The 14,929-nt window shown below is 43.1% G+C and overlaps 1 protein-coding gene across 1 annotated transcript; it reads left to right on the top strand.

Moving 5' to 3' along the window:
* The first annotated feature begins 2,017 nt into the window (after window positions 1-2,017).
* On the top strand, window positions 2,018-7,975 carry LOC126234520 (larval cuticle protein LCP-22-like). The gene is made up of 3 exons (XM_049943217.1): window positions 2,018-2,055; window positions 5,855-5,976; window positions 7,727-7,975. Exons 1-3 carry the CDS (start codon window positions 2,041-2,043, stop codon window positions 7,926-7,928), a joined length of 339 nt encoding a protein of 112 aa, XP_049799174.1. The 5' UTR covers window positions 2,018-2,040; the 3' UTR covers window positions 7,929-7,975.
* Window positions 7,976-14,929: the final 6,954 nt, after the last annotated feature.

Here is a 14,929-nt window from a genome sequence, read left to right as displayed (position 1 = left end):
TCAGCGTGTTAAGTCAGAGGGCTGACTGCTCTCTAATAAAAAAAAAGCTGAGTTAAATATTCAACGATGAACTTGAAGGGGTGTCGGGTTCGATTCCCGAACGTGGTCGGAGATTTTTTCCCCTCGGGGACTGGCCGTTGTGTTGTCATTATCATCATTTCATCCTCATCGACACGCAAGTCGCCGAAGTGGCGTCAACTTTTCTTCAAAAAAAAAAAATTAAAAAAAAGAGAGAAAGAGAGAAAGAGACTAGCACGAGGCGGACGGTCTCCTGCCAGGTGGGGTTCCCAGCCTAGCCACAAGCATTATAATTGCAGTATCGAAACCACAGATTTTGTGGTTGCCAGATTTGTTGGTGACAATCCTGATGACGTTCACCCCTAGGTGTGTGTGTATGCGCGCGAGAGCGCGCGCGCGCGTGTGTGTGTGTTTCCACATCTTTGAGACTGTAAAACAGTTCTCTTCTGTTTGCAAGCTTACCTTTCCATATTTTGGTAGGAGACAATTGGGACTAAGACATGGCTCTGAAATTATCTTAAGAACTATGAGCACTTGTTCAGTAGCAGAGCTGTGTTTCATAGTAGCAAAGATGAACAAATTCTCATATCTCTTAAGGTATGTACTTTGAAGTCCATGTTTATAGGACGTTTTTGCTTCGAATGATTTTTCCTGTGATATAGCTTATTGACCAGTCTCCCTGGAACATCTAGTATATTTTGAGATTATGCTAAGGTGAAAATAAAAACGTCACCGTCTTCACCTTCATTCATTATGTAACTCTCAATCAAATTAGTGGCCTGAAGAAGATCAAAATTAATTTCCTGTTCTTGGGAATGGAAATACCTGATTTCAAGCAAATGATAAAAGCATCCAGATGTAAGCCATCTTCTTTGACTGCGGCCAGTGTTAATCAAGAAATGGAAAACACTGTTTGACCTAAAGTACGCTGCAAAATGCCCTTTCATAACTGAGCCTATGAAAATAATATCATCTGGATTCAGCTCGTGCCATATGCTGAAATATCAAAGGAGCTGTCATGGAGGAATACAAAATGGCACCGTATGTACGTCATGAAAATGTCAACCAATGGATGGGCTGTCTGAACCGTCAATATCTACTTGTAGTGGTATGTTTATCTTCAGAATTCGTTGCTTGTCTAGTGCACAATATCTTTGCAGTTTTCCTCTGTTCGCTATAAAACAACTCGGACGATACCGTTCTTTATTCAACACGTCCTTTCAGTTTCCATGCTAAAGTATAAAAGTTTGCAAAGTCTGATCAAGCTTTTCCGTCCTGTTTCTGTGAAGTTCTTCAGTCTGCTGCCCCACAGCTAAATCTCGTATACCTGAAATGATTGCTATTGCTGTATTATCACAACCAGAAATTCGTTTTATCGTGTTTATTATGCAGTTGTTGCGTGTTTCGCTTCGCTTGCCTGTTTCTTTCCCTTAACGGAGTGAAATTTGACTGCATTTTGGGAAATTACTTCATACTGGAAACATTCCGGGTGCCAATAACGCTATTTCCACATTCGATGTACCAGTGATATTTAATTTATGAGGTAAAAAGTATTTTTGTTCTTATATATCGATACAATCACGGTTCAAACAATGAAATCGCTTTTTCTCGATTTTCATGAAAATTCACTTACTTGCTTCTTTCCAGTAGCCCTTCGTACACGAAATGCATGTAAACGGACGAAGCCGCGAATAAAAAGCTAGTCTAATTATAAAATCAGCACATCTGTAGCACAATTTTTTAAATTTTATTATTATTTTATTTTTACAACTATCGGGCAACAGTAGGTACCGCTCAGCCGTAAAAATGTTAGAGGCCGGCAGACAGACATTCCTGTTTTGTTGAGTATCACCTGGCCGTCACGCATCCCCCCGGGGTGAGCCAACAGTAGGCGGGAAAGTCTGCGGCGTGGTGTAACGCAACGCAGCGCAGCCAGTATATAAGCGCGGCGTCGCTTCTCAGTGTCCACCACAACCTCTCCAGGGCTCTTCACGACAACAGCTCCGCAACCACCCAGCGACAATGAAGGCCACACTGGTGAGTACTGTTCACACAGGGAGCTAAGTAATGCAACCTCTGATTAAAACTGTTGGTTTTCAGGTGCTACATTACAAACCTGAAATTTTTGATGCTTTATGAACTCTTTCGGCATCTCAGGACTACCTCTTTTTTTATCATCATTGGCTATGCGCCCTTGCCCAGATAGCTTGACTTCCGCCAATCGTCACGATTGAGCCAAGCTACATCCTTTTCCGTACACAGGGGCGGCATTCTTTTGAATCTCTCTTCCCTTTACTGTGACTGGCATAGGCCTCAGACCTCACTGAACTGCAGTGGCTCGTTTCCATAATAATTTGTTACACAAGTAAAAGAGTATTGAATATAATATTTATTTCGTGGGTTTCTGGCACAAAGCGCATCTCACCCGACTGGCATATCGGCTTTACCGTAATTTTATTTAGTGAGAAACGGGTAAACACCGAACTCCCACACATAAAACAGCTTCAAGCTTCTGAATGCTTTACAAGTAAGGTAATATGTTAAATGTTTGACATTAAGTATGTAAGTGAGAAAAAGTTTAGAAAAGGTTTGAAACTATGTTTAAGATTCGTTGGAAGTCGCTAAGTGCTCCAATTATCAGACACTGGATGAGTATAGTGTGCTTAATTTGAGCTCCGTACTAAGCAAGAGCTGGTTTCTCACGCGTCCCAATGTTTATGACGTCATATTCCCTGAACCATGTCTCGTATAATGACGTATCTTTGCAGGTACATTCAGTGCTGTATGTGAACACTGTCTGCAAAATGTAATGTGCTTGCAGTTAGTAGCAAACAAGAAATAAATTAAACTACTAACTGTAGTAAAGAAGAAATACTGCCTGATGCGGCCGTTGTACTGTATTAACAGCGAAAATGTAATAAGCGGTTAACTTTTTCATCATTTTGTGGGTGGTGTGTGCGAGAAAAGTTTCGTGAAGGTTTGGAATTATGTCTAAAGTTTGTTGCAAATCAATAAGTGCTTTCATTCTCAAATATTGGATGAATATGGTGTGGGTATTAGCTTCAAGATATGTACACAGTTCCGACTGTAAAAGCTTGTTTTGTACGCATATCAGTTTTTATCACGTCATATCTTCTAAACCATGCCTCGTAGGATGATATAATTTTGCAGGTACATTCAGTGGTATATGTGGGCAACGTCTGCAAAATGCGTTAAGAATATGTGTAATAGTAAAGAAATAATGAGTTAAAAAGTGATGCCTGATGCAGAAGTTTTACTGCGTGAATAGCAAAAATGTAGTAAGCGATAAAGTTTTATCCTCTCATAATTTCGTGTGAGAAGTGGGGCGAGGGGAGAGCGTCAGCGAGAAAAAGTTTCCCAAGGCTTTTAAATTATGTGTTAAGTTTGTTCCAAGTCACTAAGAGCCCTTATTTTCAAATGCTAGATGAATGTAGTCTGGGTATTTTGCGCACAGTGAGTTAGGCTGCCTCAAAGGAAGGAAGGAAGGATTTAACGGCGTCGATGTCGAGGTCATTAGAAACGGAGTACAATTTCGGACCGTGTGAAGGATGGGGAAGGAAATTGGCCGTGCGCTTTCAAAGGAAGCATCGCGGCATTTGCGTGGAGCGATTTAGGGAAACCACAAAAAACCAAAATCTAAATGGCCGATGGCGGTTAGAACAGTCGTCATCCCGAATGCGAGGCCAGTGTACTAACCACTGCGCCACCTCTCTCATTGCGTTGCCTCTACACATATACATAAGTGTAATACTTGTCTTACTGTGTTGAGTCATTCACATGAGACTATAGCTCTTAATCAATAGATTACGTCATCATTTTAGATTTTTGATTTCCATCACTATTTATATGAAAATTGAAAGTAAAATTTTTCTTGCCCCCGGAAGCCGTGAAATAGGCAACTTTCAAACGGGTCCGGTTTCCGTGCCCCGGGATAGCAGCATTATAATATGGTTCAAATGGCTCTAAGCACTATGGGACTTAACATCTGAGGTCATCAGACCCCTAGATTTAGAACTACTTAAACCTAACGAACCTAAAGAAATCACACACAGCCATGCCCGAAGCAGGATTCGAACCAGCGACCGTAGCAGCAGCGCGGTTCCGGACTGAAGCACCTAGAACCGCTCGGCCACATCGGCCGGCCATTATAATATATTTGTCAATGTGTGGCATGGAGTAATTTGTTGGTACGGTCTTCCTGGAACCTCGGAAATTTAACTACCGCCTCACTACGATCCATAACGCGTTTCTATTAGCGTCTGCCAGGGGAGTCAGTTTAGCATCTATTTGACGCTTTCGTGGCCAGATGAGCAGTTCTTTGTTATGTATTTCCTATTTCCGTTAAGGGGCCCAGACGGATGACAGTGCTCAAGAATCTATTCAGAATGGTTCAAATGCCTCTGAGCACTATGGGACTTAACTTCTGAGGTCATCAGTCCCCTAGAACGTAGAACTACTTAAACCTGACTAACCTAAGGACATCACACACATCCATGCCAGACGCAGGATTCGAACCTGCGACCGTAGCGGTCACGTGGTTCCAGACTGTAGCGCCTAGAAGCGCTCGGCCATCCCGGCCGGCAAGAATCTATTAACTGAGGATTTTGTTAGCTGCCTCAATCGTGAATGAATAATATTTCCTCAAGCTATTATTTTCCTCATCTCTGTCCAATCTGAGCTCGTGCTCCGGCCATAATAACCTTATCGTCAACGACACGCTGAATTGACTTCATAAGTCAATTTGAATCAAATCCTTTTGAGCTCTAGGCGGCGTATATTTGAGTGGAAACCGCTGTTAAAACAGACGTTCTGGGGAATTGAAAAGGACTATTGCAAAGAAGCTCGAAACGTCAGTTTTAAAAGGTGTTTAGTTTCAAACTCTCGCCGCTAATGCTCAAAGCGATTTTATTCAAATAACTGGCATAGTTCGAACGGGTATTAGAGACATTTTGCGACGATTTCATGCATGCATAGAAGCTGTGGGACACTACGTCGCAGAAATGTTGTTTGGTAAGTATATTGTGGAAGTTCGGCAGCTAAATAAAATTTTAACTAAACTGTGTTTCTGACTTGGTCTCTCACTGTGGAAAATGAAAAGCCGTTTCGAGTATTTGAAAACAAAATTTTGAGGAAAATTTTCGGAGCAAAAAGGGATGACATTAGAGGAGAGTGGCGAAAACTGCATAACGAAGAGGTTCACGAACTCTATTCAAGCCCTGACATAATCAGTATTATTAAATGACGAAGGCTGCGATGGGCGGGTCACGTAGCTCGAATGGATGAGGCCAGGGCAGCGCGCAGAGTACTGGTAGGGCACCTAGAGGGAAAACGTCCTGTGGGGAGACCGAGGCGTAGTGGGAGGACAATGTGAAGGCTGATTTGAGGAGCCTAGGTACTGAAGGTGAATGGAAGGAAATAGCCCAAAACAGGGACATATGGCGGAAATACGTTGCTGCGGTAATGGACTCTCGAGTCCGGTATGACTAGTGAGTAAATAAGCAAATGTTTCTTGTGTTTTTATGTTCAGTAGACCAACGGTATATCTGATTTTGTAATTTACGTTTTTAAATTTCAACGCATCGTTTTCAGACTAAGGTTGCATTAACTTTATAAGTTTGTATCGCCTTGAAAACATCCTCTACACTTCGCAAATTATTGTACAATGCATGCCGAAAGGCGCTCCCTGTGCTGTCGGATTCTTCTGTGTATTCCCCTTGTAGGTCTGCGGAGTTTGGATCAGACGCCGCTCCGTGAGGCCAGCGGATATTAAGGTAACTTGACTGACGTCATGTGACGCGTGTGTGTGTTGCCACAGGTGTGCATGCTGCTCGCCGCTGCCGTCGCCCTGTGCCACGCCGACGCGCCCTTCCTGCCGCTTCCCATCGACACCCTCTTCCGCAACGAGATTCGCGACGAGTTTGGCCAGTACTCGCTCGTGTAAGTACCTCTTCGACTCCAAACAGCGGCTTCTCTTATCCCTTTTGTTCACAGCGACGGTGTGCTTGTTTCAAAGCAAGTCGAAATAGCGCTTTATTCTATTAGTAAATTATTTAATGAAATATTGAACATGCCGATACTAGGATTTCATAAAAAGGCGAGCCACTCATCGAAATCCAGTTTTCGTGAAATACACGCCAAAATAAGAATTTCAAGTATTCTGATGACATCGCATGCGTTGGCTTCGCCAGCTCACAACCAAACTGCCACTTTTCGGCCTAACCTAAACCTAGGGCTACTCACAAATCAGTGCGTCACCACAACTTTTTGTATACACATACATTAGCTTTACCTACTCTCTACCAATGACATTCTAATCTAACCTAGACCTTCCCAAAATAAAATATAGAAGCAAAAGTAGTGTAATTGTCTAATTTTTTTGGTTCACATATGGCGTCAGACATAACGACATCATTGCAGCACAAGCCAGTGTCGACGTCCGGTATTGCTGTGTGCAGTCCATCCCTGTTTACTAAAACGTCATCATCGTTTATCGACCAACAACTTTAAGACACTTGTTCTATTGTACAAAATAAACTTTCTTTTTAGCGAAGTTCCTTGATAAATTGTGTACAGGGTTTACGAAGGATCTTATGCTACCGAGAGCTCAGAGATTCGTTTAGCAATTTTAATTATTAGTAGCCAGGTAAAAATGTAGCCACCAGTCCAACTCGAGCGTACAATACTGAAATATGTGTATAATTATAAACTTCAGAGATTTATTACATAAAACGGAATCTTATAACATTTATGTCACACGTGAACAGATTAGTAAAATCAGTCACTTTCAATCCCTTCTATGCAGCTTCCTACGATGAGAAAAAAACAATGGCTCTGAGGACTATGGGACTTAACTTCTGAGGTCATCAGTCCCCTAGAACTTAGAACTACTTAAACCTAACTAACCTAAGGACAGCACACATATCCATGCCCAAGGCAGGATTCGAACCTGCGACCGTAGCAGTCGCGCGGTTCCAGACTGTAGCGCCCAGAACCGCTCGGCCACTCCGGCCGGCCCTACGATGAGAAATTAACAGATTAGCAAACCACTCCCTCACAATAACGTTAGTTAACTGAAGTGTCCAGGTTTGAAAGAATATCTATACTATGATATCTATTTATGAAATGAGCAAAATTATTTGTGGGATATGAGGGCCCTCCCAGTGCAATAACACATGGCAACAATTGTTTGGATCTGTCTTAAAGCAGCAGTGCATTACACAGTTTTCATCCTTTGTATCAATTGTTTATTAAACAACAGTTTCAAAACTGAACGTACGTCGCTGTCTGTTCCTTTTGCAAGATCTCCCGGTAGTAGCATACTGTCAGAATAAAGTGGAAGGACCTCTTTTTCATTAATATTTACGTTAAATGCCTTTTCCGTAAATGTGATAGTGTTAAGCCACAAAGATTATCATGAAATCGTCGCCAGTTTTCGTGAACAAAGCAGGCTTCGATAGCTTATGTAACGGACAAAAATTGACGAATGTGAGTGTTTCGTTTCGGGAGTAGAAGAGGCGGAAGAAGGGATAACAGTGGAGGACGTGGTACGACTAACCAACTATCGACTAGATCGCAATATTGGTCCTATATCTGGCGTATAAACTGTCCAATACAAACGTAGCGTCCTCTAATATTTGCAAGACGTGATCATCCGAACATTTTTCCGAGTAAATGTGTTCCGTTACAGCTACCAGACCTCCAACGGCATCACGGTGACGGAGCAAGGCGAGCTGCAGCCCAACCATGACGGCACGGACTACGTGCTGGTGAAGAAGGGCAGCTACAGCTACACCAGCCCAGAGGGGATCCCCGTCCACCTGAACTACAAGGCCGACGCCAACGGCTTCGTAGCGGTCAGCCCCAACATTCCAGTGCCGCCCTCTGCATGAGTGTCATAACATTTATATTTAATAAATTAATTTTTTTAACAAACAGATTTTCTGGTTTTATTTCAAACACTCCCAAACGTATCTGTAGGAAGGTTGCAACGCCAGGAGAGTGTAGCGAAGTGCAGGAGGACCTGCAGAGGGTCGGCGACAGGTACAGGGACTGACAGTCGACACTGAACAGAAATAAACGTAACGTACTGAGCATGAATGTGGGAAGAGATCCACAGCCTCTCCACTACGCTAATGGCGGTTCGCCCAGAAAGTAAATAAATATAACACATCGAGCATAAACAGACAAAGAGATTCACAACTCTTTGATGCCACTAATGGGGAAAAACCATTGCAAACAGCAACTACCGTAAACTACCTAGGAGTACCAACTGGGAACGAACTAAAGTGGAATGGGCACATGAAACAAGTTGTAGAAAAAGCGGCTGCCTAGCTTAGATTCATTCGCTTATAAAACACTTGTTTGACGGGATCTTGAGCACTGCTTATCAGCATGGGATTCTTAATGCGTCGGGGTTGGCCAGGAGGGGAAAGCAGTAGGCGCCCGTTGAGGTGAAAAATCAAACATATTTTTAACTGCATGAATGTTTAATGCCGTAAAAAGGAAAGGCAGGCCTAGAGAAGCCGCCGAGACTGAATGGGCTGCCGCCCAAGAGGGCACGAGAGGAGAGCGTCTGGTCGGGTCGGTAGCTGCCAGCAGAAGACACCGGACGGCTTGTCCGCTCCCACCGGCTGGCCGCGGTCCCACCCCAACGTGACCACCTCCAAGCCTCCCTATTGGTCGGCCAAATCGAAGACGCGCAGTTTGGTAGCGTTACCTCGTCAGCAACACGTGAATTTAGCTGCTGATGGTTCAACACGTGAGTTTCAAAGTGATTATTCCGGGCAACGTGACTGAGACGCTGCAGCTAACCGTCAGGCAGAAGGTACTGCCGAACATACAGTGAAAAATAAAAATCAACTTTTTATGCTAATAAGTCCACTCAGTAACGGCCCCCAGTGTACATTACCACGCTGGATCAATAGAATCTCACCTTTATATACGATAAAGATGTAGTCCGAAGCAATGAGTTTCGAACGCAGGTATCCTGCTTGCTAGCCAGATACGGCATACGTCGCGACACACCGGCACTCCAGCCACGTATTGGGGTAGTCCTACCCCAATACGTCTCCTTCCCCCGATGCAAATTCCAGTTCACTCCTCAGTCCATTGCTGTTCCCCTTCTAAATTCTCATCTGTACTGTTGAGGCTCTCCGACATTGGAATAGCACCTTAACAGTAGTGAAATGCGGTTAATCCTGCCTGCACCTCATATGTAGGAGTTATATTAATCATATATAGTTGATATTCCTGAGACGTATGGCTGAGGCGTGAGTTAGAATTTGAATCGGGAAGGGAAACGTACTAGGAGAGTCCGTGCAGGTCTGGTATCTGGAGTGCCAGTGTGGCGCAACGAATAGCGCATCTGCTTGGCAAGCAAGAGATACGGGTTCGAATTTTAATTCATTGCTTCAGCCTACATCATTATCGTAGTCAAAGGTGAGACTCAGTACGTCTCAGGAAGATCAACTGTATGGTATTAATATAAGATCCAAAGAAGAGCGGCGCGTTTTGTCCCGGGGTCATTTACTCCGTGCAAGAGCGTTACGGATATGCTCAACAAACTCCAGTGCTAGATGCTACAAAAGAGGCGTTGTGCATCATGTAGGAGTTTACTGTTGGAATTTCGAGAGTGTATGTTCCAAGAACAGTACATATTACTTCTTCCAAAATATGTCTTGCTTAGTGAAGACAACGACAAAATTATAGAAATTAGAGCTCTTGTAGAGACTTACTAATAGTCATTCTTCTGTATTTACATTTACAAACATATACCGCTGACCACCATACGGTGTTGGCGGAGGGTACCTTCTACACTGCAAAACGTTTCCTTTCCTGTTTAATTCCGTATGATTCCTGATTTCCCTTATCTCGTCATTGTAGTCCTTGGGTGAGATGTGGCAGTCGGCAAGTTCTGCAGTCAGCTGCAAATGCCGCTTTCCGAAACTTTGTTAATAGCGTTTTGCGAAAAGAACGTCTTATTCTCTCTAGAAGATCCCATTTGGGTAAAGCTCACATGTTGATCGAGCCCACCAGTAAAAAATCTAGCAGCTGGCCTCTGAATTGCTTTTCGCTTACGCCGATCTGGTGAGAATCCCAAACCCTTGAGCAGCACTCTAGAATCAGTCGTAAAAGTGTTCTGCACACGGTCTCTTTTACGGATTAGCTATCATTTCCTAGAATTCTCCCAAAAAAACCCAAGTCGAGCATTCGTCTTCCTTACTACTAGTCCTGCGTGCTCGTTCGATGTCGTTTTGCAATGTTATGCAAGCATCATACCTCTAATACCTGTTCGAACATTACAAGATTGTATTTCCTACTTATCTGCATATACTTACATTGTTCCACATTTAGAGCAAGCTGCCACTCATCATTCCAAATAGCAATTCTATCCAGGTCATATTGTATTCTTCTATGGTGAAAACAGGACGTCAGCTACAATTTTTCAAGAACGGGTCTGAAGCAAATTATTTCGTGACACCAGGATTGGTGAATATGAAAAGAAAAACGAAGTAATTTTCATTGTTCGCCGGAGTTCATCGATCTTTCCTCGCTGATTGTAAATCTCCATCCATTTGTTTCACTACTTTAAACAAGAAATCTTTGAGGACATGTGCGACCGTATTGGCACTAATGATTACACACTTGTCCTGGTCGCAAACATTTTTTCCCTTTATTTATAACTTCTGGTGGCGCTTTTCAGATTACCCCATCATCAGATCTGTGGGGTAAAAATACAGTATGAGACGAAATAGAGAAAGAGTAAAGTTCAGTAACATCGATCCACAGTATCTTATTACTTATAATAGTTCCGTTACAATATCAGTGCCCAAAGTGTCTCAGGCACTGCTCCGTGTTGTCATGACAACAATCTCTGCCAGTAGCCGACATTCGTGACAGTAACTATGGCTTGTGGCAACAAGCATATCCGTGTGGCATGTCAACGCTTATTATATGTACGTGTATTATTTAACTTGAATGATTAAAAACGTTAATGCAGGAGCCGGAATATACGAGAGCAACTAAAACAAATCAAATTACAAAAAATTAACGGACTTGAAAGGGGCAGTGGGCCGGCCGGTGTGGCCGTGCGGTTAAAGGCGCTTCAGTCTGGAACCGCGTGACCGCTACGGTCGCAGGTTCGAATCCTGCCTCGGGCATGGATGTGTGTGATGTCCTTAGGTTAGTTAGGTTTAGTTAGTTCTAAGTTCTAGGTGACTGATGACCTCAGAAGTTAAGTCGCATAGTGCTCAGAGCCAAAGGGGCAGTGGGAGAACAAGGATATTATTGGAATTACGTATAGCCTCCCAGCGGAAAGTGTTTTTCACATCTACGTTCACATTACAATATCCCAAACTAATGTAGTATACATTTAATTAAATTGTATCCTGGGAAATATACAGGGTGCTTCCGTGATGATGCTACAGACTTTCAGGGATGATGGAATAAGGTAAACGTATCAATTTGAGGTAAGATACCCTAGTCGGAAAACGACCATGTCGACCAAGGCATGTTCCGCCTTACCTTCGCGCAGCGCTCCAACTAGTAGCCTCATCTTCCGAACGCTGATCACGACGTACAGAATTCTCGTCGAATACCCGCTTCCCCCCAATACCCACAGATAATTCACCACGTTGATGGACCAATGAAGGCATACGGAACTTAATAACAGAGGGACTGAATGTCGTATGTACGCTACAGTAATAATGAATTCCATTTACCTGCACAAGTTTCCAAAGCTGCTACATTTACAATATTTCAAAATGGCGTCCCTCAGCGTCAATGAAGGCATGGAATCGTTGCACAGAGTTGTGCCGCACTCGTTCTAATATTGCCAGTGTTGTTTGAACAGTGTCACAGGCAGAGAGAATTGTCCCCAGGAGATCCTCTTCAGTCTCGACAGGCGTCTCGTACCCAAGACTTTTTCAATCCCCCCACAAGTGGGGTGAGATCAGGTGAACGTTCTGGCCATGAAACAGAACCTCCTCTGACTGTCTACTTTTCAGGGAATGTCTGATCCAGTTGTTCACAGACCCTCAAACCAAAGCATGATGAGACTGCATCATGTTGGTACCACATCCGTTGACGAATAACAACTGGGGTATATTCCAGGCACCTGGGTAGCATGCTTCTGACAGACACTGGCTACACTGGTGCTTTTAATTGGGGAGGAAGAAGGAATGGGTCAATACGAGTGCATAATCGTTGACTATACCTGCCGACACGTTGACGGAAATCTTTGCTGATGGAACTTCACAACTGTAGCCTGGGGATTCTCATTAACCAAATCATGACTATAACGACTGTTGAGCATTCCGTCTCTGGTGAAAGATGTTTCATCCAAGAAAAGTACATACCCAGGAAAATGAGGATCTGCTGTAAGGCGCTACAAGAACTATTGGCTGAACACCACACGAGGTCTGAAGTCAGCGGCAGTCAAAGCACGAACTTTCTGTGGATGGTGGGGGATACAGCTGCATTTCCCATAATACTCACCATAAGGTACTCTGCAAAACATTGATCTCACGTGCAACAAATCGAGTGCTGACTCCAAGCACCTCATCCACTAAAGCAAGCAACGCATCTTCTAAGCGGGAAGTCCGTGTAATTAGTCGATCATCTCGGTCATCGAACTGTGTTACCAGTTGCCCTATTTGATTTAACTATTGGAACAGGATTGGAAAGATAGTTTGCGTCGGATGTCTTCTACGCAGATAACTGGTCCTGCACGACCTTCCTCTTCTGTGCTGCTTCCATTTGCTTGCCCATACACGAAAATCATGTTTGCAATTTCCGTCACTGGCTACAGCTCCAGTTGACTGACTGCAACTCCATTTGGTTAGGGCTGATCGACGTTAGTTGTTCAACTTGTAAACACAGACTGCTATCTACTACAGTACACACATTCTCCACCAGAACTGCTCATGTCAGTACAAAGTACACCATCACCATAGATTAGTTCAGTTATAATGTCAACCTCTACACCTAAGTGCTCATCGCAATTACTTATCCTACAATATTAGCAACAAGAGTACTTGTACATGTATTCCACTGTCAGAGGTATCACAGCGATTTTCACTTATAACTTTCCACTCGGTCGTTTTCGGATCAGTGTCTTTTACATCAAATTGACACAGTCACCCATCTCCATCATCCACGAAAGTTTGTGACGTCATCAAGGACTCACCCTGCACAGCCCGTATTATCCCGTATTCTACACAACTTATCTATAAACCATATAGCACCAGACATTCCAAAATAATACAAACAATGTTTAACAAGCCATCGAGTTGCACGGTGCTTGATAGTGAATGATGAAATACCCCAGACAACGAAGACCAAACAAGGTCGACTTGGGAAAAAATTCGTATACTTACAAATTTTTATACAGTGGTAGAAGTATCGTGAACAACATGACCTGTGTTGTGTGAGCGGGGAGGGGTCGATTTTTAAAGGTCCCTTTTTTATGTTTTTCTTCAGTAACTGGAAAACCGCAGCTTCTAGCGAAAAAATGTTCCAGTCCAAAATTAAACTACATTTTATTTCCTAGAAACAAGTTCCTATTCATTTTTCTCCAGGGCTAACAGTTTCCGCCTTGCAACGGTTGGAAATATCGCAGATGATTGAAAATAGTGTTTCAATGGCAAAACACTAATGTTTACTTTTAAATGAAATGGTTTAAGAACAAATATTAAATGTGTGTAGTAGAGTCGTATCTCATAATTATATATTACAAATGTGAAAGTTTGTGAGTGAGTTTGTTTGTTGCTCCCTCACCCTGAAACGGCTGGGCGGATTTGGAAGGCGTGTCTTGTAGCTTCTAAGACGCTCGAATACTAACAACGCCGGTGTCATTCAAATGCTGTCCGACAGTGAGACGTCGCCCTTTTACATCTAGAACGTGGAAGGCCCTTAGTGAGGCTGGATTTGGTTATGATATGCGAGCGTGTCCGCCGGTAATAGGCACAAACGTGAGGGCACATAACGTTGCACGTACAGATATTATAAAATTTACTCTGCATCGAATTAGAAATTTCTTAACCTCTTCCTTCGTCGAGTTACTATGTTTATTACTCATTCACACTGAAGATTCTGGACGGATTTGGATGAACTTTTCCGGGTTCTGTACCACAGTCGGTAAAAACTAGACCCGTATAGGATCATCATTTTGCCCGTCCGTCGGTCTGTCCGTCCGTTTGTTACAAACCCTTTTCCTCAGGAACGGGTAGACGTATGAAGTTGAAATTTATGTCTCGTGCTAAGGTGTACAGTCCTCTGATGGTGTAAGAAAGTTACGCTTCTGAGTTATGTAATCAAAAGATACGGCCATTTTTATACTTGCACACTCACTCAACAAAACTTTATGGTACTTTCCGTTTGGTAGAACCATAAAATCTGGCGAGAAGCGAGGTTTCACAGTACAAGTAAAGGGAAAAATTGTTAATTTTTTAAATATTTCACAGTTAAAAAAAATTGTCCTTTGCTAGCCGACTTCAATCGAAAACTAAAGCATTCTCGAAAGTCTAGGAACACCCGGAACCGATCTTACCAGTATCTACATCAATAATAGGTAAAAATAGTATCGGTTCTCCGATTCCTGGGATGCATGAACCTTCCACACATATAATGAAAGGGAAGGAAGAGATGGACAAAGAGACAGGGAAGAGGAGGAGGTGCACAGAGTGACGTGGAGGAGAAGGTGCACAGAGAGACGTGGAGGAGGAGGCGGAGTAATACAAGAATGGAATAATACTCAGTTCAAAAAAATGGTTCAAATGGCTCTGAGCACTATGGGATTCAACTGCTGAGGTCATAAGTCCCCTAGAACTTAGAACTACTTAAACCTAACTAAGGACAACACACACATCCATGCCCGAGGCAGGATTCGAAC

Source organism: Schistocerca nitens, chromosome 2 (genome assembly GCF_023898315.1).
Source record: "Schistocerca nitens isolate TAMUIC-IGC-003100 chromosome 2, iqSchNite1.1, whole genome shotgun sequence".
NCBI classification, from domain to species: domain Eukaryota; kingdom Metazoa; phylum Arthropoda; class Insecta; order Orthoptera; family Acrididae; genus Schistocerca; species Schistocerca nitens.
Note: the sequence above shows the minus strand (reverse complement) of the source record. Positions and strands in the feature narration are given on the sequence as shown.

Bases quoted from the DNA above. Each gene is read 5' to 3' on its own strand.
- LOC126234520 (XM_049943217.1), top strand. The intron at 5,977-7,726 runs GTAAGTACCTCT...GTTCCGTTACAG, and splicing joins TTTGGCCAGTACTCGCTCGT to CTACCAGACCTCCAACGGCA.